The 20072-nt window shown below is 49.5% G+C and overlaps 8 protein-coding genes across 8 annotated transcripts; 3 read left to right on the top strand and 5 right to left on the bottom strand.

The window, feature by feature from the left end:
• Positions 1-170: 170 nt before the first annotated feature.
• On the bottom strand, positions 171-1450 carry ASPVEDRAFT_157204 (uncharacterized protein). The gene is made up of 3 exons (XM_040808538.1): positions 1426-1450; positions 862-1374; positions 171-794 (listed from the first exon to the last, which is right to left on the bottom strand). Exons 2-3 carry the CDS (start codon positions 1370-1372, stop codon positions 199-201), a joined length of 1107 nt encoding a protein of 368 aa, XP_040661838.1. The 5' UTR covers positions 1373-1374; positions 1426-1450; the 3' UTR covers positions 171-198.
• A 1010-nt stretch (positions 1451-2460) lies between these two features.
• Positions 2461-6182, bottom strand: pkcA (protein kinase c; the record flags this gene model as incomplete). The annotated part of the gene is made up of 8 exons (XM_040816449.1): positions 2461-2522; positions 2580-2985; positions 3041-3242; positions 3298-4273; positions 4339-4734; positions 4790-5359; positions 5421-5690; positions 5774-6182. 8 exons carry the CDS (start codon positions 6180-6182, stop codon positions 2461-2463), a joined length of 3291 nt encoding a protein of 1096 aa, XP_040661837.1.
• Positions 6183-7349: 1167 nt separating this feature from the next.
• Positions 7350-7976, top strand: ASPVEDRAFT_35411 (putative eukaryotic translation initiation factor eIF1a-like protein). Its single transcript, XM_040810992.1, has one exon. It carries the CDS (start codon positions 7593-7595, stop codon positions 7905-7907), a length of 315 nt encoding a protein of 104 aa, XP_040661836.1. The 5' UTR covers positions 7350-7592; the 3' UTR covers positions 7908-7976.
• Positions 7977-8207: 231 nt separating this feature from the next.
• On the bottom strand, positions 8208-9579 carry alg3 (dolichyl-P-Man:Man(5)GlcNAc(2)-PP-dolichol alpha-1,3-mannosyltransferase; the record flags this gene model as incomplete). Its single annotated transcript, XM_040805887.1, has 3 exons — positions 8208-8804; positions 8874-9397; positions 9459-9579. 3 exons carry the CDS (start codon positions 9577-9579, stop codon positions 8208-8210), a joined length of 1242 nt encoding a protein of 413 aa, XP_040661835.1.
• Positions 9580-9969: 390 nt separating this feature from the next.
• On the bottom strand, positions 9970-10469 carry ASPVEDRAFT_35407 (uncharacterized protein). The gene has a single exon (XM_040810991.1). The coding sequence runs from the start codon at positions 10440-10442 to the stop codon at positions 10011-10013; it is 432 nt and encodes a 143-aa protein (XP_040661834.1). The 5' UTR covers positions 10443-10469; the 3' UTR covers positions 9970-10010.
• A 321-nt stretch (positions 10470-10790) lies between these two features.
• ASPVEDRAFT_216631 (serine/threonine-protein phosphatase) lies at positions 10791-12938 on the top strand. Its single transcript, XM_040809472.1, has 3 exons — positions 10791-11155; positions 11215-12469; positions 12529-12938. The coding sequence occupies exons 1-3, from the start codon at positions 11139-11141 to the stop codon at positions 12529-12531; spliced, it is 1275 nt and encodes a 424-aa protein (XP_040661833.1). The 5' UTR covers positions 10791-11138; the 3' UTR covers positions 12532-12938.
• A 407-nt stretch (positions 12939-13345) lies between these two features.
• On the bottom strand, positions 13346-16266 carry ASPVEDRAFT_121926 (putative C6 transcription factor (NirA); the record flags this gene model as incomplete). The annotated part of the gene is made up of 5 exons (XM_040805930.1): positions 13346-14519; positions 14574-14942; positions 15000-15939; positions 16005-16059; positions 16114-16266. 5 exons carry the CDS (start codon positions 16264-16266, stop codon positions 13346-13348), a joined length of 2691 nt encoding a protein of 896 aa, XP_040661832.1.
• A 1905-nt stretch (positions 16267-18171) lies between these two features.
• Positions 18172-19934, top strand: ASPVEDRAFT_216583 (uncharacterized protein). The gene has a single exon (XM_040809471.1). It carries the CDS (start codon positions 18362-18364, stop codon positions 19856-19858), a length of 1497 nt encoding a protein of 498 aa, XP_040661831.1. The 5' UTR covers positions 18172-18361; the 3' UTR covers positions 19859-19934.
• The last annotated feature ends 138 nt before the right edge of the window (positions 19935-20072 follow it).

Below are 20072 nucleotides of genomic sequence, written 5' to 3'. Positions count from 1 at the left end.
CGGGGATCCTGTCGATCTCACAATATCGCGCTATCACGTGACGCATCTTGATCTATAAAATTGTTTGGCCAACAAGAGATGGGGATCGTTAAGATCAAATGAAGGAGAAGAAGAAAAAAAATTCTGGGTTTTATGATGACCAAAATATATACAAGCAAAACTGGATTACACGCCCGGCGGGCCCGGCTCTATTGTCGCTTAGAGATCCTCACTTACAGCATCATTCCCTGGAGACTTTATAAAGCCCCCATAATTGTTTTCCGCAAGTTGAACCATCGTGTTACGGATATGCATCACAACTATAGCGATTGACAGGGAGTTCCATACGTCCTGCCCTCTCTCCGCGAAATCAAACTGCAAGAAGAATTTGCCGTCGGGTTCCTCATCGTCTTTCGAGAGCTCCAAGTCGTATGTCATTAGAGCGACAACTGGTCCACATATGAGAAACCCTATCAGCAAGGGTTCCTCGATTTGGTTCAGTTCAGTCGTGGGAGACAGTTCCTCGCCTGGTGCATCAATTGCTTCTTGCAATGCGGTTTGGTGTCGAACGGCGAGCTTTTTCAAACGTTTATTGAGACGTTCCAACGCTTGGCGAACAGATTCTTTCTCTCTTTGTGCGTGTATAGCATGTATTGGTATTGATCCAGGACTAATTTCGAGGTTGACATCATATAATGCCCATCGTATATACTTTTGAATCGTCTGTTTAATCAGCGGCTCGGGCCTCTTCTCCACAATGCTACAATCCCTCACACGCCCGCTGAGGGAGAACAGATTTCCGAGAGACTTAATAGCTAAACGACAAATAAGCAAATGAATACAAAGAGAGGCTGACCAAGACAGAATCATGCGAGCACTTACCATAGAATGCGGTGCTTCTTGATATTTTGATAATTGGTTCTGATTGCTGCTTTCCAGACTCAGGAAACAGAGAATCAGGCAAGGTTGGGAAATCAAACTGCCAATGCTTTGGGGCAAGCGGCTCGAACCCGCGCATTGCCAGTTTTAGGAAAAGGGACCTCTCCTTTTCGGTGTACATGCCCTCGGGAATGTCGACTACACCGGCCAGACGCTTCTCTCGTTCCCGGTCGAAGTCAAAGAGAACTGTTGCTTTCTCATTGTCAGGAATATCGTACTCCTCCGCCTCCTTGTACTCCTCGTCATCACTTTCAGCAACATAATTGGTGTCTTCTTCATACAACGCGGACCGTCTCCGTGTTGGATGGTTCGATTTGAGGAATAAGCTCGGTTCGCTGGCCGCGCTGGAGGCGCCGGACGACTCTACGTATGGTTGCACATAGTTGTTCTTGTTTGCGTGGTTCTCTGTAGTCCCAACAGATGTGGCTTCGCTTGCGACTGAGATGCTAGGCATTCCTGCATGGAATTTAGCTTTTTAAATGCAGGAAGAATTGATTTGGGCCTTACTAGTATTCGGTTTTTTGGATGGAGGTGAGCCCTTATATTCAAATAGAGAACCTTGGTTGTCTTCTGTTTGCGGCTTCCTTTTCCGCGCCCCAGGTTCTGATTCGTCTTTCTGTGGCGTATAAGTTGGGTCTTGGAGTGGTTTCTTCTTAGTCTTCGGTCTAGGCGTGGAAGGTTGTTGTTTCTCGTCGTCATAGATGACTCGCAGTTCGTCCTCGCTGGAGGATATGGCAGCTGAGGACATGATTTTGTAATGTCAAGAGATCACTAGCGTCTTCAATAGGTGGAGAGCCTACACTATCCAAGTTGTGGACAGGAACTTCGAAGTGAATGGGGGAGAAATGTTAATTTGAGGGATGGAATGGCGTGCGCTGGTTGCTCTTGGACCTTTGTGCTTCTGGGAAATAAAAGATGCTATTTTCGTATGCAGATTGTGATGCCATCAGTGGACTTCTTTGTCGTGATCAAGATGGACTTTTGGGGACAAAGAAACATACCTGGCGGTTACTGGAAAGAGCCAGACAGCCAGCTGGAAACAGTGCTTCCTTTGTGAGATTTGGGCGTAACACTGGAATTGACATCGTTAAGCCGGAAACAAAGACAACTGGGCTGAATTGTAAATGCGGTGTTGCGGAACAGGTTGAGACTTGAGGATTCAGTAATAGCTGGAATTTACGAACTCTTGCCTTGGTGATAGGAACAAAACGGCCCCCTTCCATTAAGTCATACAACATTATTAAATCGTAGGGTTTGGGATAGCGAAGAACAATTACATTCCTTGAATGGCGAAGTTAACAATCCATTACAAGGCACAGACACGCGTTGAATAACAGGAAACCCTCCCCAGAACACACCCCATTTTTTCTCAATTTGCGCCCCCTAGAAGACCACTCAAGACCTGCTTTCAAAACTCTTATGGGTATGTATGTGTAATGACTATCATTTCAGCGCAAAAGGGGGGTGGTAATCATCCGGACCAAGAATCTCAAATGCGACATAAATCCAAACTTCAACACTTCGCTGAACAGAAAGTCCGGACTAGGCAAAATCCGCAGTATAAGAGAATCCACGGAATTCTTCCTGCATAGCTTGGGAAAGAACTAGAAGAGAAGGGAGTTAGCATTTGCATTGAAACGATCAAAAAGGTAGCGCCTTACCTGATTGCACTGGGGTTAGCACAGGAGTGACACTGGTGAATTCTTGGTCAAAGTTGCTAGTATCTGTTGCGCTGCTGATGGTAGGCATGAATGGTGGCGGAACTCGCTTGTGGTAGATATCGTCCCAGTTAATGTTGCGGAAGAAAGCGTGGGACATAACCTCTTGGGCGTCTGTGGGGCCAGATCCCAGTCTCAGTTCGGGCTCCCGGGTCAACAGCTTCTGCAAAATAGAAACCGAATCGCGGGGCATGTGAATCGGGTAGAGAGGCTCATCTGCAAGAATAGCATCGTAAATCTCGTCTTCATCTTCTCCACGGAACGGAGACTGCTGCAGAAGCATCTGGTAGATAAGGACACCGAAAGCCCACCAATCGACCGCTCGACCGTACTTCTTATCAAGGAGAATCTATGATATTTATTAGTATGCGGAGCTAAATATGATGAGAGATGAAGAATCATACCTCAGGTGCCATAAATTCTGGCGTACCACAGAAGGTGCTCGTGGTAGATCCGTACCACATGTTCTCCTTGCAGAGACCATAATCAGCAATCTTGATATGCCCATCAAGGGTTAATAGAATGTTGTCGAGCTTCAAGTCACGATAAATAACGCCGTTCTCGTGGAAGTATTTCAGAGCCAGCAATACTTCTGCTGCATAGAATCTAGAGATGTGTCAGTTACTAGGATAGGTCGATCGAGCAGGAAGGCAATACATACTGTGCTCTCTTCAGGCCGAATTGACCTCGTTGGATGTGCAGCATGAGATCACCACCACTGATATACTCCATAACGAAATAAACACGAGTTTCTGTTTGGAAACAAGCGTGCAGGTTGAGAAGGAATGGGTGGCGCTCCTTATTGGCAATTAGGAAAACTCGCTTTTCGGACTTGGTGCTTTCGACTTCGTCATTCTCAATGATGAATTCCTTCTTCAACACCTTGATGGCATATAACTTCTTCGTAGACTTGGTTTCCGCCAGCATGACTTTACCGAAGTTACCCTTTCCGAGAACAGCCAGGAAGTTGAAGTGGTCGAGTCCAATTCTCATCTTCGCTGCCTGAGGAATTTCTTCTTTCGCAGCCACTTGCTGCTGCATGGCTTGCATAGCTTGTTGCTGCGGTTGCTGTTGGGGTGGCATACCGTAAGGGGCTGGTGCATTAACCTTCTGCATTGCTTGGGCTGCCTGGTAATTTTGCTGCTGCATGGCAGGGGCCTGTTGCTGGTAGGATGCATATGCAGCAGGGTCATAATGAGCATGGGCAGGGGGCTGGATGGGTCGGCTCGAATCCGGAGGTGCCTGCTGAGGGCGTATGCCTGTTGCCATGGCTGCCGCAGCGGCAGCAGGGCTTGACGAAGAGGTTCGTGGGGGCAGTGGCTGGCGCTGAGAAGTAGGCGATTGCGGAGGTATATAAGAAGTTGCCGCAGCACTTACTGCTTCAGAGGACGGCGGCCGTTGAGACGCCCCATAGGACAACGGGCTCTCCGCAGGTTTCGGGTAGGCATGCGCGGAATCTTGAGACGCCCCTGCAGTCCGAAGCGTCTTACCGCTCAGACCAGAGCTGACAGATGGGGACTTGTTGTGATGCTTGTGGCGGATAAGGGTTTCCAGGATCTGGTTTGCTGCCTCCATGGACATGCCACAGAAATCGGGAACCAAGTGCGTACAGTGCGAATGGCAAGTTAGACCACACTCTGCCAAGTTACAGGTATTAGCTATCAGTTCCCACTATGCGCATGGGGATATGGAGAATATTTACCTGAACAGCGCTTGGCATTCTTCCGCCCAAAAGGTAATAGGTAGCCGCAATGACAACACCAATTGGCAGAGATATTGGAATACCCATCCCAACGATGCGGGATGCGGTGATTGATTTTCTCCTCGTCGGGGTCTGTCTCGTAGTTCGCTTTGCTGATACACTTCGTGACGACTTTCGGGTAGCACTTTCGGTGACAAGTGTATTTGCAGTCGGCGCATTGCATGCCAGCAGCATACTTCAAGAAGTCGCCGCAAAGAGCACAACGCATGATATTGTAGAACTGCTGTGTGATGAACTTGTGACCTTGCTTTTCGTGGACTTCCTCCTTTCTCTGCCGGACTGCACCTTGACGGTTGAGACCTATGTCGAACGGTCTTCGATCCTTCAGTTGTTTCGCTAGGAAGCATGTTAGCGTGGGACATGAATAAAGCTACATGAAAAAGATCATTACCGAAGCTAATTGATATATGGATTCTGCCCACGGGTTCCAAGGCAAACCACGAGTCAATCATCAGCGGAGCACCGACGGAGCCCGTTTGGCCTTGGGCGCCAGGGTTTCCATAGCCTCCAGGACCAGGGTACTGTGACGGGCCGCCTGATCCTCCAGCTGTATCCGGTCGCCCAGGACCAGCGCCGGGCTCCATCCTATCCGCAGAAACCCATCCCGAAGCGTTTATCTCGGTTTCAATCTTCTTCCGGCGCATCTCTTCCGCGATGTCCGAAATGCGCAACCAAAGCATACCAATTGGGGTGGGTCTCTCGCCAGACTTATCGTATACAGTCAACTCAACCTCGTTTGCCTTATCGATGTCGAGATTGAACGTCTCGTCCTGCCATCGATCGGACCTGGTCGCCTTTGTCCTGGCCTTTATAGTGTCTTCTACCTTTACAACAACGAATGTCTCGGGACCCCTGGAAAACCTCGAGCTAGCCGCATGGTCGACGTCTTGAACGGCTTGGATACGCATTGTCAAAAGACCGGTTAGAGGCTTGCGCAAGTTTGGGGCACTTAAACTTTCATCTATAGATACCAATGTTAGCTGAATAAACTCCTAGTTTAAACGAAACGAAGAATCCCGTACCGTCATCAGCAGTATCAGTCGACTCAATATCAACATGCAAGTCTTCATAACGTTTAAGGGCCTGCTTCAAAAGCTGAATTTTCTGGTTACTTTCAACCCGCCGGCCCTCAGCATCCGCGCGACTCTTTCTATCGCCTTCGTCTTGGTACAGGCGAACCATCTTTTCAATGCCTGCTTTGTACTGCTTTTCGACACTAAGTTTGAATTCGAGCTGGGACAACATGAGTTGGATCTTCGGGCCAAGATATTGGGTATCATATTTGATCAAGTCTGATGGATAAGGATATGTATTAGTATATAACTCCGAGATAGCGGTGCGCTAATAGTGAAAGGGCCATCAGTGTCCAGCATACCGAGCTTGGTATAATTCGGGCGAGCCTTAGGCACAGGCGCAAAAGGTCGGGGGTCCTTGAACGGAGCGCCTGACGGCATGTTTCCTCCGCCTGGCTGCGCATAATGTGCAGAATCACCGTAACCTGAACCGTAATCTTTCGGCGGAGGGGCGGGGCCATCATCAGGGTTCGGCGGTAAGCGTTTGTCGGTAGGCGAACCGGATTCTCGCTCTGCTTGACGCAGTTGCAGCTCCTTCATCTTCTCTTCCAAGTAGGCGATATTCTTCCGACCATCACGAATGTTCCCGTCGACTCTTTGTTGCACCATAGGGTTGTCAGTCGACAGTCGCATGTTTGTTGCGGCGGCGATGAGGGCCTTTTCCCGCTCGATCTTGCGGAGGACCGAGGCGATGAGCTCGTCCCCGTCCATGGTGAATGACGCCTAACCTAGGGGGATGGCAGTGGTCGGGGAGGAGCGGACTCGGCGGTGGTGCAACGAAGCGACCAGTTGAAGAGGGGTAGAGAAAAGGAGAGAAGACGGGAAATGGGAACACTCCGTCGAAGGAAAGAACAGACTAGGCGAAGCCGGTAGGGTAGGCAGCCAACAGATTGGGCGGGATTTGGGGAGGGGAGGTTTGGAGTGTGGAGTTGGGAGAGCGAGAGAGAAGCGGAAGCTGTCGCGGGGCTTTTGTTGACAGTGACAGGGCAGAGAGGAGGGGGCGCCAGCGATGGATCCTGCAGCCCTCAAGAAAACCTCACCAGATCCTTTCGAACCCTTGACACATGTGAGACAACTGTATCAGTCGATGACGAAATGAGGCCGATTTTCTCAGATTTCTGTGGCAAGATCGATAAAATATCCACAATTCACAGAATTTATTGTAAGGGGCTGTGCGGGACAGACAATTGGGGGACACAGCCAAGGGGAGGCACGATGTGAACCTTGCGATATGCTCCAGTGAGGTTCCAGACTCTCGCACTGTCAATGAGAAAATGAATGGATGCCAGGCTGAGATTTGTCTCTCGGACTTTCTCCTGTTGAGTTCCTCGAGGCCTTGATTTGCTTTAGCAGTGGCTTATGCCTCACGCGTCTGCGATGGTTCAGGAATGAGGCCGGAATTCGCCCGCAGGTTACTGGGCCCTCAACAAACAGTTATCCGAACACGGAGAAGGACACAATACAATTATGTGCATGTGCCAGATTCTTGTTTGGACTTGAAGCCGGGAACAATTCGTCAACGTAAACCGTATGTTCGCCCAGCAGGGATTTCCGGAGCCTACTTCCAACCATGACTGCCAAAGAACCCCTCATCAGGCCTCGAACATCCCTGACTGCAGCCTTTCAAGGCAAAAAAGCAATTAATGCTCACGTTACGGAACCCAACCTTCAGTCCATGCTTAATTCTTACTCTCCGGAGTTCACGAGCACACCTCGTCACTCGTGCTGCCCCTTACTGTATAGGAATTTGCAAATGTACTATCGGGGGTCATGTGCGGCAACCCTGTTTATGAAGGGCCCGTCAATGGCGATAGCGGAAACTCGGAAGTATATGGTTTCAACCATTTAGCTCGCATGCTGCACTACTATGGAGGGCTTGTCTACTTGGTCATCTTGATGAGTACGTAGTTTATTGCCTAGGCTTTGTGGATTCTGGCCGTTTTATCTTAGTGGCCTCAAAATCCATTTTCGGGTTAGCGTTCACGTGACATCGAAAAGATCTCAGCACCGCGGGGCATAGGAGGGGTCTATTAATTGTCAATTCTCAGTGCGGTGGGCATATAGTTCGCCGAGTCAATATTTGAGTATCCGCCCTTGAAATCCACACCCAAAATCTCTACAATGCCTCCTCCGAGACGGAAGGTGCTTGCCACAGCTGAAGAAACCCTGTTCCCGCCTGATGAACTTTCACCGGGGCAAGAGATCGCGCGAGTTATTAAAGCCACCGGAAACAATATCTACTCGGTCGAATTTCCCTCAAAAGAAACAGCCCTGGTGGAGCTTCCGGCTAAGTTCAGGTCCACCATCTGGATGAAGCGCGGCTCCTTTGTGGTAGTGGACACGAACGCGCTTGATACCCGTGACAACAAGCTTGGAGGAGAAATCGTTAACATCGTCCGGGACGAGAAGGCCTGGCGCAAAACTCCATTTTGGTGAGTGGGCCGATGTAACCGTCGTGGGTAACGTATCTAACTCTTGAAAAAGGCCAAAACAGTTTGTGAAACAGTCTGCCGTGGTATCTGACGACGAGGAAGAATCAAATGTCGGAAAGATGCCATCCTCCGACGAATCAGACGCATAGCAAGACGACGAGTTGACCATGTCCGACGGCCGAATATACTTTCGCGCAGTTCATCCCCTGAAGCAAGGGGGAAACAACTTGTACTCCATACAACCTTAATCAAAGATAAACCACCAACCGATTTGCCAAGCCCTGATAAATATCCATACAACTTCTCACTGGATGTGTTCTTTTGCCTTGGCCCTTGGGAGTGAAGTGGGAAATGCGGTGTTCCTGTTTTTCAGGATGCCAAACACCTGGGCGCAAAGCAAGAGTACAACAACGGCGGAGCTGAGGTTGGTGCTCGGATACACATTCCAAGCCAATTCTTGGAATAGCCAAAGTGCATAAATGAGAGCTGGATGATATTGAGCCCGCCATAGGAGGAAAGGACTCGCCCAAGAGAGATAGGCGAAAAATTGGTAGTGTATAGACCTTGCACACAACAACCCGATGGCAAGGGTCGTCAACAACACGGTCATAATGAAGGATGGATGGAGGACTACGCCGTGATGTCGCCCCGTCAAGAAGTTGTTCACGAAGTTGGGCAAGTTGGTACCGGACGGCTTCAAGAAGCTCGTGACCCCAAAAATAACCAGTATGAGCAAATGTAAAGCTACCAGGCCCAACCAGAACTCTCTGGAGAGAAATATTTCCTCTGGTACAAATCTCCAGTTCACCGTCCACTTAAACATAAATTGTCTTCCAAACTCGAAAGCGCGTTCAAAGTAGCCGCTGGGATTCGCCTGTAGGAATGGTGTTGCAAGCATGACCTATCTTTGTGTCAGTTGACCATCCGTGGAAGCATTAAGGGAAGTTCCAATGAAGGTGTAGGCACAAACCTGAATACCCAAGGCTAGAATAGCCAGTCCGATGCACGACCTCATACTCAAGCTCAACGCAAGTATCACAATAACTGCCGGGACCAGGAGAATCAAGGTCATCTTAACACCCAGCCCAAGGGACCAAAGCATAACCGCAGGAGTCCATCTTCGATTTATAAAGAACCAAATAGCGCCCCACATGGCCAGCGCCGCAAGTCCATCGTTGAAGAGTCGCAGCATATACACACTATGCAGTCGTTTGGACAAAACGAGCAAAGGGAACAAGTACGGCGGGGCGCCAACTCGCCGATAACAAGCCATAACTACCGTAAGCGTGATCAAATATAGGAAAGCGAATATAATCTGGCCGAAGGCAATATCCCGTCCTTCATCGGTTAAGTTGTGGAGTAATGCGTAGCTGTAGACATGGGCGGCAGGGTAGACAAGCGGCCCCGTGGAACCCTTAATCAAAGTGTAGTCGCGCTCTCCTGAGAGAAATAGTTGTATCTGCTGCATATATGTCGTCCAGTCGATTTCAGTATCTGTTGCAGGCTATTTGTTAGCTCTAGTTAACTGAATGCAAAACAAGATTGTCCAACTCACAAGGCACTTTCCATATGATAAGAGCGCAGAGCAGGCCGTCCCCGATGTTGAGGAGGGGTGCGATCCATCTCGTATGCTTGGGATTTGAGCACAGCTCGCTCACTAATTGTATCAGATCCATTGTTAGTGTTGACAATGATTTTCAAAGTCGCGATCGCCGTCATCCTTGGCCTGACGGTTGGAGTTGGATGGAACCTTAACCAATGATAGCTGTCCTTTTTCGGATTAGCGGCTAACCTTGACATAACAAAGATTTTTCGATGAAACATCGCGCGAGGCATCTTCGAAGTATTTGTCTATTTTCATAATAATCATCGTAGTTGTTACATATAAGATCTCTCGAGGTATAGATTGAACCGTCAACAAACAGACAATGGTCCAGTAGTGGTATATGTACAAGGGTATATCTCTGGGTTGACCCCTCAGATGGGTTGCCCGGATGCCTATAATAAAGGCACAATTGGGTCAACGACGCCGTCGTTGGCTTTATTCATAGCATCTTCCTCCAGTTCGTCACATTCAAACACCCCTCCGCCTGGGTTACCAGTTCTGTTACCTTCCGACATCCGCTTGTTGGCCCTCCTCCGGGGTCGTCTGCGTAGTCGTCCGGTTCGAAAAGCCGAGTAAGTCGCCTATAATCCCAGTTGGTTTTGGTACTGGGCATTCTCTTCCGGGTGCGGAAAATCGTTTGGCCTCTTCTTCCAGTTGTAGAAACGTCGAGACCTCCTCGTCGGCCACTGTCGATGACGGTTGGGGAAGGATGTTCCCTTCCTGTATCGCATCAACATCCTTCCGCTTTCTTCGTCGTATCCGTTGAATCTGTTGACCGTCGGGCGTGGAAATTATTTCGGAGTCGGCAAATGTGCGCCGCGGGGAAGGACAAGGGAATACGTGTGGAATACCGACAACCAAAAGTGATGCCAGTAAGGTGCCGGCAAAAAGGCCGGTTGTTGACCGCGACCGCGGATGTAGATGGGGAGGCATATTTGTTCGGATTGTGAAGACGAGCAACCGCCGTTACTATGATCTTGCAATTGATCAGGGCGACATTGGATGTGTTGATTCTGTGGTGTGGGCTAATCAGTTAACAGCGGCATTGGTAGAAGGAAAGAGGGAAATAAACATACAAATCAGGATCGAGAAGAAAGTATTGATATTAATTGGGTTATATCATGCCCTAGACAGGCATCTCCTGTGCAATGGCAATGCGGAGGGATGTGCAGCTGCAGGACGTGACCGGATGAAGCCGTATGTTGGAGCCGGCGGAAGGAAGGGAGAATTCGGCCTAGTCTTGGCGATCAGATCTAATCTTATCTATATTGTTTTTGATTGGTCAAAATGCCTTCCGCCCAGCAGAACGCGACACACTCTGCCCGGACACCTGAGGCGCGCAACGCAGCCAACTCCTCATCAGCAGAATCTTCGTCGCCTCTTTGCAGGTAACCCCCCTGCTTTTCACTCTCGTTCTCTCTGGATTCACTGCACAGAGGCTCTCAGATGAGAAGAAAATGATTGTCTCGTTTCCACACTCATAGTGGACCATTCTTTTCTATCCGGAGCTCCAAAACGCTATCTCCCCGCCGACCTCTCCTCCAGAGCTCAGGACCCACAGATAAACCTTCCCTTAAGCCTAGCTGTCGTCGTAGAATCACTCCAGTGCCTCGCTAGTGCTGTGTTAATATGAGTGATCTTGATAGGTATCATGCAATAGCTACCCGTTCGGCGATGAAACCAAGCTAACGCCTCCCTCCTCTAGGGCGATCGCCCAACTGCGCGCCTGTCGCTTAATCCCCGAGGCCCAAGTCCGTGAGCTCTGCTACAAGGCGCGAGAACTTCTAATCGAAGAAGGGAATGTGGTTTGCGTTGACGCACCAGTTACGATATGCGGGGATATCCATGGCCAATTTCACGATCTGATGGAACTTTTCCGCGTGGGCGGAGATGTTCCTGACACAAATTACCTATTTATGGGCGACTTCGTCGACCGCGGTTTCTACTCGCTTGAGTCATTTCTTCTCCTACTCTGTCTTAAAGTCCGTTATCCCGATCGCATGACTTTGATTCGTGGGAATCATGAATCTAGACAGATCACAACAGTCTACGGGTTTTACGACGAGTGTATTCGCAAGTACGGGAGTGCCAACGTATGGAGGTATTGCTGTGAGGTGTTTGACTATCTAGCACTGGGGGCCTTGGTCCTTGGGGCTAGTTCGGAGTTGCAACCGTCAGGGCCAGTTTACAACGACACTACTCAATCGACCATGTCAGCCCCCGTCAATAGCGAACTTGAGACTGAGGTGCTGAACTCCAGGGGCGACGTCACCATGAGCACTTATAGACCAAGACAGAGGACCTCGTTAGACAATGGCCACACAACACCAACCAAAGACCAGGCGCCCATGAGGTCTGGCGCTCCTGGAACAGGCGCCTCTGGCAGTGGGGCAGGCAGTTATGACAGCAGAACAGGGGCGGTGCTGTGTGTTCATGGCGGACTTTCGCCACTCATTGATACTGTCGATAAGATACGTCTTATTGACAGGAAACAAGAAGTCCCCCATGAAGGCGCCATGTGCGATCTCCTTTGGTCAGATCCCGACGAAATCGACGGTTGGGGTCTAAGTCCTCGCGGTGCTGGCTTCTTATTTGGTGCTGATATTGTGAAACAATTTAACTACAAGAACGACCTTTCACTCATTGCCCGTGCTCATCAGCTTGTGATGGAAGGCTACAAAGAGATGTTTGACGGCGGGATCGTCACAGTCTGGTCAGCCCCCAATTATTGCTACCGATGCGGAAATGTCGCCGCCATCCTGGAGCTAGGCGAGGATACCAGCAATGGAGGTACGGTTACTCGAAGTAATGGAGATTACGGAAGAAGCAACGGTATCTTGACTAGTGCCGTGGACAAGCCAGCTCTACGTAGCCCTGGAAGGAGATACCGTGTCTTCGAAGCGGCTGCGCAGGATACAAGAGGCATGCCTGCGAAGAAACCAGTTGCTGATTATTTTCTGGTGAGACTTTCTCCTTGGTCCTTTCCCCCAAACCCACACACTAACAGCAGCCATTGCAGTGATACCACACAACCGTACTTCTGTTTCCTTGGCTTCCTCCCAAAAGCCAACTTCTCATACCCCCCTACTATATATGTTGGCTCCTTATTTTCATCTTCCGTGATTTTCTTATCGTCCATTACGGACCTTCTCCCCAGGTCCATCTTCCTCCTACCATATTTCCTCGGTCTATTGAACCGACTTTCCAATTGATGACGACATTAGATATGTAAGCTTTTCCAAGCATATGTTTTTAAAGGAACGAAATGGGAGTTTTATTTTGCATTGCCACGTATGATCTTCAATCTATCTTGATTGTGTACGCAGGGGCGTCCTCCGTGTCACAGTAATATAAGCTAGGAAAGTGCGGTTGGTGCAAGATCGAACCACCGCGTAAGACATCCCTCCATGGTATAAATCAGAATCCCTTCCTGCTACTCGATTTTTCGCCTTTTTATAATGGATGATCAGCCACAATCCGTTAGGCTTGTCAAGTCAGCATGAGGTTTCTTATAGGCTAAAGCAAGTATACTAGTCATGAGGGCCCGGGGAATAAGAAGGAACCAAAAAATATATAGGTATATACACAATGAATAAATAGCACGAATTCCAATACCCCCAAGTTAAGGAATCCCAGTGTAGGAGTGGGATACAAAGGGAACTTCGTACAAGTATATTGAAGGCACCATAGAGCGCCAACGAGGGAGAAGAGTAGGAAATAGTAAGTGGGCATATATGCATGTTATTACATCGTAAAAGTCATGCGTATAAATCTACCAAAATCAAAAATCATAAAGGGGTATTAATTGGAAGCGGTCAGATAGAATAGACCTGCTTCTATTGCTGAAAATTCCCGGGAACGGCAAGATTATTTTGGTTGTTGTTAGTACCAGGAGCGTTCTGATTCCGCCTTTCCATGTTAGGAGGCATTGTGGCTAGGATCTCCGCCGGCTGTGGAGGCCTAAAATTAGCATCAGACGCTGCTGTAGAAGGAATATTTGGCATATTGTCCTCGTAGTGCCAATCTGGCGATGTAGTTGGAATACTGTTATTCCAACCCTGAGCCCAGTCATCGGCTCCCAGGTGTAGTGAATTTACGTCACGAGACCACCAGTCCTGACTTTCTTCGACCAGGTTCTCTGACGCATCAAAGGTAGTGAGAGGAGAAGCGGCGGAAGCGGCAGACATATTGTTAACGGCAGCGAAGGAACGTAAATGCGCTTCATTTGGATTGTACCATGCTTCTTGTGGCGCGATTTGACCAGAATGGGCGGTGTTATAGTTGGTCGAAACTGGTCGGAGATAAGTGGGTTCGGGTTGGCGAGCTTCGTTTCTTGCGAGCTGGGCACTAAACGATCGTTGGGCTGAACGCATGTCCGATACCGAGAGGGGAGCTGAGCGTGTCGGTGGAAATTGAGAACTGAGAGGCCCTGCTACAATGGGCGACGACTGGATGATAGGATTGGCAACATGAGCGCCTACGGCCTGCACAGGAGTCGGGGAAATATTGGCGGCCGAAATTAGAGGTTGGGCCATATCGACAACTGGCGGTGATCCTTCGGAGGCTGAGGGCGACGCAGCCAGGTCCCAAGAGCCCCACGAACCCCATCGCGCATGCGTTTGTTCAAAAATGATAACAGCCTCTCTGGGTAACTGGATCTGCCACTTATTGGCGGATATGTCCAGGATTCGCAGTGTTCGCCGAGCACACAGCCAAGACTCTCCCATTTCCTCGAGATGCTTTAAGCCGTGTATAACATCTCTCTGGGCATTCTTCTCAGGTATATTAAGAATGTGGATTGTTAAGGCCGTGTGTGCTATATAAACTGCAATGTTGCAAATTTGTTTGAACCCATATGTACGTTTATAAAGACGAAGCAGTTTCGACACGGCCGCAGCAGCCTGCGTGCAAAGCTTCCGGGGAGAAACATGTTGAGGAAGCGGTGACGTCGATTTGCTGTATTTGAGGAAAGGGCGGTAAAGGTGAATGAGGAGTAGCTGGAAAAACATGCTACGGTAATTTTAGTAAACAATGAGGACAAAGGCATGGTAGCTGTTAACTTACTGCATGAGTAGTGCCTGTGGTAGCTGGCCTTCTCGTGGTTCAAGCTCCTTCGGTAATCCTTTCTTCCAAGCTTCTAAACGTGTATGAATCTCACTCAGCTTTTTCAGCTCCATTTGCTTGGACGTCGGCTTTTCTGTGGGTGTAAGGTCATAGAAAGACACTAACAAATCTCCACTAATTCTACACAGCTCGGAAATTTGAACGGCGACTGCCCTTGTTCGCGAAGGCTGTGCGTATTCACGACTAGCGCCCGTATCGGTGTAAGGAGACCATAGTGTTGATTCTTCATTGGGGATGATATACAAATTCGCGGCACTCGTGTTGGATGTTGTGAATTGAGGTTGACGGCCAAGATAGTTAGACCAGCATCTAAAAGAAAGTTAAGTTAGCATATCCATCACACCAACTTGAAAGAAAATTTCATACTTGTCAACAAGGAAACAACCCCAAAAGGTAATGCGCCGCGCATCGGTTTCTTCCTCGTTGAGGTCGCGTGTCACGAGACTTGAAGATTCCAGATTCAAGCCCAAGTCAAGCGCCATGCGGAAACTCATTCCGCTATAGACCCAACCTTTCCCTTCACGACCGCACCCGGCCTCTCGTACGGACATGAGAGCCAGGGCCTGAACCGTGCATAGCTTTGAATTGGCAAGTTCGTCATTCTCATGGACCAATCTTTTCGCCTCCTTGAAGAAATGGTTTCCAGCAGTGGCAGAGCTGTCGGGGTCCTCATGAGCTCCTGGCCAGGAGCTAAAATGGCATCCTAAAGCCAGCATGGTGTTAACTAGTAGTGATGAGCAATATTGACTCGGTACCCCACGGATGTAGTCACGGTAGAAGAGTTCCTTGGAAAGGGTGGTGAAAAACGGATAATGCCACGTGAAGTACATGGTCATTAAGTGGTTAATGAGCCGACCGTCATCAGTAACCCTCGTCCATTGCGTGACGGAACCCTCAGTATCCCCGCTACTATCCAAGTCGGGGTTGAACTCATTGAGTTCTGACCCAGGAGGTAGAAAAATGAGATTCGACGTTCCTCCGATGAATTTGCGAGAGCCGTCGAGGACAAGATTGCTCATCTTTCCGGCCAGTTCAGACTCAAATTGATCCGTCTGGTTGAGGTTCTCATCTTCAGGGACTGCAGGTGTAGCCAGGGCTTTTCTCTCTTGATTTAAGAGGGACTGTGCCACATCCTCCAGGTTCTCGCACGACCTGATCTGCCGAACCAGATCAAAGGCGTCTTCTTCCTCATAATTGAGTATGGCCTGAATTAGAGTTAACAAGGTTGAGTTTTTGGTTCTCAACGTATCGGTATCCTTCTTATAAACTCCTTTTCGACGATGATCGGAATTGGGATCATAAACGCCTAAAAAAATTATGTTAGCCAACTTTATCCCCATTCCCATATCTAGTCAAGGTGGGGCGAAATACAAGCTGTATGATAGACGGAGGAACAGGCGGCGCAGCTAGGAAGGTTTCCATCGCACTAACAAAGGGTTAGATTTGTGAAACTTGTGTACCCAATATCGGCACTCGTTACCTTGGACTTCCGCCTACGGCACGCGATACATGCTGTGCTGACACAACGTCGTTTTGATGAAGTGGCATTATCCGCATTTGTCTCTTGGGCCTTCGACGACGGCTTTGTTCGAGGTCCGTCGGAAGTGGGTTCCGGGTTGAACTTTTCCTCCATCATACTCAAGCCCAGACAGAAATGTGTGACAGCGTCGAAGAAGGAGAGCGCATGCTTAACAGAAGAGGGCGCTGGTGTTTTCCCGAGGACGACCGCGAACAGGACGCAGAGAGGAAATGCGAAACGGCTTTGGCAAACTCGAGACTCGGAACAATGGGCACACCATCGAAATGGCTACCGGTGTTTGACGGCGAGGCAATCTATCCTGGGATCCGGGAATGCGTTAGGTCGGCGCGTACAAAGTAATTGGTAACGATGCGCAGAGCATGGCGCACAGATATGCGCAATATCGTTTGGCCATGCTCTAAATCGAATGCTGAGTCCTATACTTACAGCTTTCTTCAGCAGGATCGAAGGATGTCCCCGGGGCTGTCATCCATGACCCGCAAGTGGAGGCGGGCAGCGTTCGGGGTTCTTGGAGGGGAATCGTTGATCGGAGTCAGATGGAGATCGCGGGCAGGGCCAGTGGTTTCAGTTGTCGATATGCGGCAATGAGGAGCCGGGGTGGGAGGAGCTCTGGATGATTATTGGGTGACAGACTCTGTGCAAGATAGCAGCTGGAATCCTGATAGTCCGGGGTCCTCGTCTGGAAACAGCATGATACGCCTCGACATTCCTGCGGTTGGCTGAACGGCGCCGATAAGCACTGCTGACTAAGTAGGTGCCGGACAAGTTGATTCTCAAGGGCTTTCGTGACCTCTCGCAGGCCTTAACAATTGGGCATCACTCATATCTTCACGCTCAAGAGAGGAATCATTTATATTACAGTACGGATGGTAGTAACTACACGCGTGCAAATATGCAAAGATAGTTGAGCCTCAGATCGGAGGCGCTATGGTTTACACACGTTTCCATCCCCGCCGAGCCGATGTCCGACTCGAGAAGAGTCCATTGTACAACTTGACTTTTCCGGAAGACGCTCTCAGGCGTTGGAGTGCTTGATGTCTGTTGCTGGTTGCTTTGGATCATTATGTCACAGTACAGAGTGCGGGCAGATCAGATGACTCTGGCGCGCCCAGCCAAGATCGCGTAAGCGTCAGCAGCGCTCTTCTCTTGACCCTACATTAGTAAGTCATTATCTATTGTCAACTCGTACTTTGAAGCCGTCGAAATTTCCCTGTGTAGCTCCAACTTGTCCAGAGAGGTTGGGCACGCAGGCACTGCAAGGCATCAAACGAGTTAGTTCCCAATCAAGTTAGGTAATAGACTGTTCACGACTGTTCAAATAAGCGGTCGGCTAGAAGAAGGCAAGAGTAATCGAATGTTCTTGCGTGGGGATTCTCTTCGTTGGTATTGCTGTTATTCGTCGCTTGGTTCTCCTTTTCTCCATCCTTTTTCACACAAAACACTGGCTGAAGAAGAGAAACTTACCAGATCGCGGTATTGTATTGTCATGGAGGTCGTTTCGGAAACATCAAACACACGAAAACAGGGGCCATGCGTGAGTCCAAGCCAATGACTAGACCATATTTATAATAGGCCATGAATAATGGTAACTCAAATACAAAAACGATACGCCGACGACATGTAATTAACGATCCAGAGCGACGGTCCACCTGCCAGATGCCGTCACTACCGCTCTTTTCCTTATCTTTGGCTTTGATTGTGATTGAGATCATGGTTCACAACACCTACTCTACCTATCTATCCAGGACTTTTCTCTTGTCTTTCCTATCCCCCTGTCCACTGCTGGTCCATCACCAGGTATATTCTTGACTGTCAAGGGTGCCTCTGCTGGTGACCGTCATTCGACCTGTTGACCAGTCATACAGCTGCAAGTCGCGTGCCTGCATCCTTGGTGCGGCCACCCGCATCGGGCCTCCACGCTTTATCGTCCTGCGGCCTGCCAACACAGCAAACCGTTCACGGTAGTGGGCTATTATTTATCATCGCCGAAATACTTCCTTTCTCTCTCCCTTTCTCCGAGTTCTTCCTATCGAGTCAGAGCGTCCGCTTACTCCTGGACACCTCCCACTCTTCACTTTCCCTCTTTTCCTATTTCATCCATGTATCTCGCTCAAACTCTCGACCAGAGTGCCTCGTCAGGCTTGAAACTTTCGTCCGATAATCTCCGCTGTGTCCCCAAACAGTAAATATGATGGTCCCTAGGGGCTTTCTCTTTAGCTCAATACCTTCGCCAAAACCGCTTGAACGGAACGTGAAACAGCGGCCCCTAGTTGCAAGGTCTTCGATCGACATGATGCCGCAAGAAGATGACTCGGCTCTTCGGTTACCAATCGAGTCCAGCTCGCAGAGCATACACACTAATCCAGTCGTCATCCCTCCCAAGCGCGGTCACCGAACGACTTCTGCGCACACTGGCACAGTGAGGAAAGACCCAAAGACCCCGAGAAGAACTCGGGTTACTCGCCAGTCATCGTCGACGGCCATGGGTGACCGGCCGGTACCGACATCTATTGCATCTATATTGGAAGCCACTGCAATCCCTGTCCCACGGCGAAGTTGGGCTGCTCGGGAATCTCGGAAGTTGCCTCGTGGGAACCATGTGCAGGATTTCAGCAAGTTACTGATGGACGGACTGGATGAGCCAACATTCTGTGGCACGGGAAATTCCGCATTGGACGTCCTACTTAGCCCTCCGGAAGATATTGAGAAATCTTTCGCCTCGAGCGATGGTGACAGCGAATCGCTTTCCTATTCTGCGCCATCTATCTCGGCCGACTCTGTGCCATCTTTGGATGCAGACTTGGAAACCCCTTATAGTCTCTCCACACCATTTACCCCGTCTAGTCAACGAAGCCCTTCTGAGAAGAGCTCACGGCGCCGGCGCCCTTTCAACTGCGAGAATTGTGCTTCCGATCACCCACTTCTGGACAGGGAGCAACCAGAGTCGGAAGATGAGCAAACAGTCAACAGCCATAAGTCATGTCCGCTGGGCTCTACTCCTCCCAAACCTTTAGCCGCCTCACGATCCTTCCCGCGCCTTGGGTCATTCAAGTCGAACCTAACAGCTTCGCTACGAGCGATTAAGTCAGCGGCGCAAACTGTTTCAACTTTGGCATCACCCTCGGTCCAGCCCGATGACTTTCTCAACCGCTCATTTTTCACCATAACTCCGAAAATGACGGATGACCGGAGACCACCCCCCATGAATGAAACACCATCTCCCGCCTTGCGCCGGTATCTGAACCCGATCATGATTTCACCTGCAGAGATGTATAGCTTTCAGGACCAGCCGCATGACTCGCTTGATTCGGGGGCTTGCCCGATCTCAGTCCAGATGCAAACATACCATCATTCAGGAAAGCATGGGTTCCGAAGGGGGCGCTTTCAGGTCTCCAACTCTAAGAATCGTAGCCGACAGTCTTCGCCTTTTGACCCCGAGACACCTCCAATGTCACGTCAGCGAGAACCTCGTGAGAATAGCGACTTCCTTCGCATGGTTGTTCTAGAGACAAACATGAGACGCCGAGGAAAACTACGAGATGACATTCCCACTCGAGCTCGGGTCTGGCTACCCCCTCGTAGGACCGGTCAAACCAAACTCATCCCATTCGAGTATGAGGAAGAAGACGAGCTAGAACCTCCCATTCCGTCACGATGGATTGGGATCTCCATTGAATCATTCTGATCCCACACGTTCGTTTTCTTGTCATTTTCCCCCATCTACCACTTCGTTATGCACAGCGCCGGGCGTCTTCATTTGATTCGGTTTCTGTATCGACGGCTATTTTCTTACTCTGTACTTGCATTTTGGGTAGGCATTTCAAACCTACTTTGAGGATCATTTCAACGGCGCAAAGGCCAAGGTGTTTGGGTGCTTGATACCATTTTCCCCAGTCTTT

The sequence above is a fragment of the Aspergillus versicolor genome (genome assembly GCF_001890125.1).
Source record: "Aspergillus versicolor CBS 583.65 unplaced genomic scaffold ASPVEscaffold_1, whole genome shotgun sequence".
NCBI classification, from domain to species: domain Eukaryota; kingdom Fungi; phylum Ascomycota; class Eurotiomycetes; order Eurotiales; family Aspergillaceae; genus Aspergillus; species Aspergillus versicolor.
Note: the sequence above shows the minus strand (reverse complement) of the source record. Positions and strands in the feature narration are given on the sequence as shown.

Coding starts and splice junctions, on each gene's coding strand:
- ASPVEDRAFT_157204 (XM_040808538.1), bottom strand. CDS start 1,372: ATGCCTAGCATCTCAGTCGCAAGCGAAGCCACATCTGTTGGGACTACA. Junction 795..861: donor AAGAAGCACCGCATTCTATG/GTAAGTGCTCGC, acceptor TTTGTCGTTTAG/CTATTAAGTCTCTCGGAAAT.
- ASPVEDRAFT_35411 (XM_040810992.1), top strand. CDS start 7,593: ATGCCTCCTCCGAGACGGAAGGTGCTTGCCACAGCTGAAGAAACCCTG.
- ASPVEDRAFT_35407 (XM_040810991.1), bottom strand. CDS start 10,442: ATGCCTCCCCATCTACATCCGCGGTCGCGGTCAACAACCGGCCTTTTT.
- ASPVEDRAFT_216583 (XM_040809471.1), top strand. CDS start 18,362: ATGATGGTCCCTAGGGGCTTTCTCTTTAGCTCAATACCTTCGCCAAAA.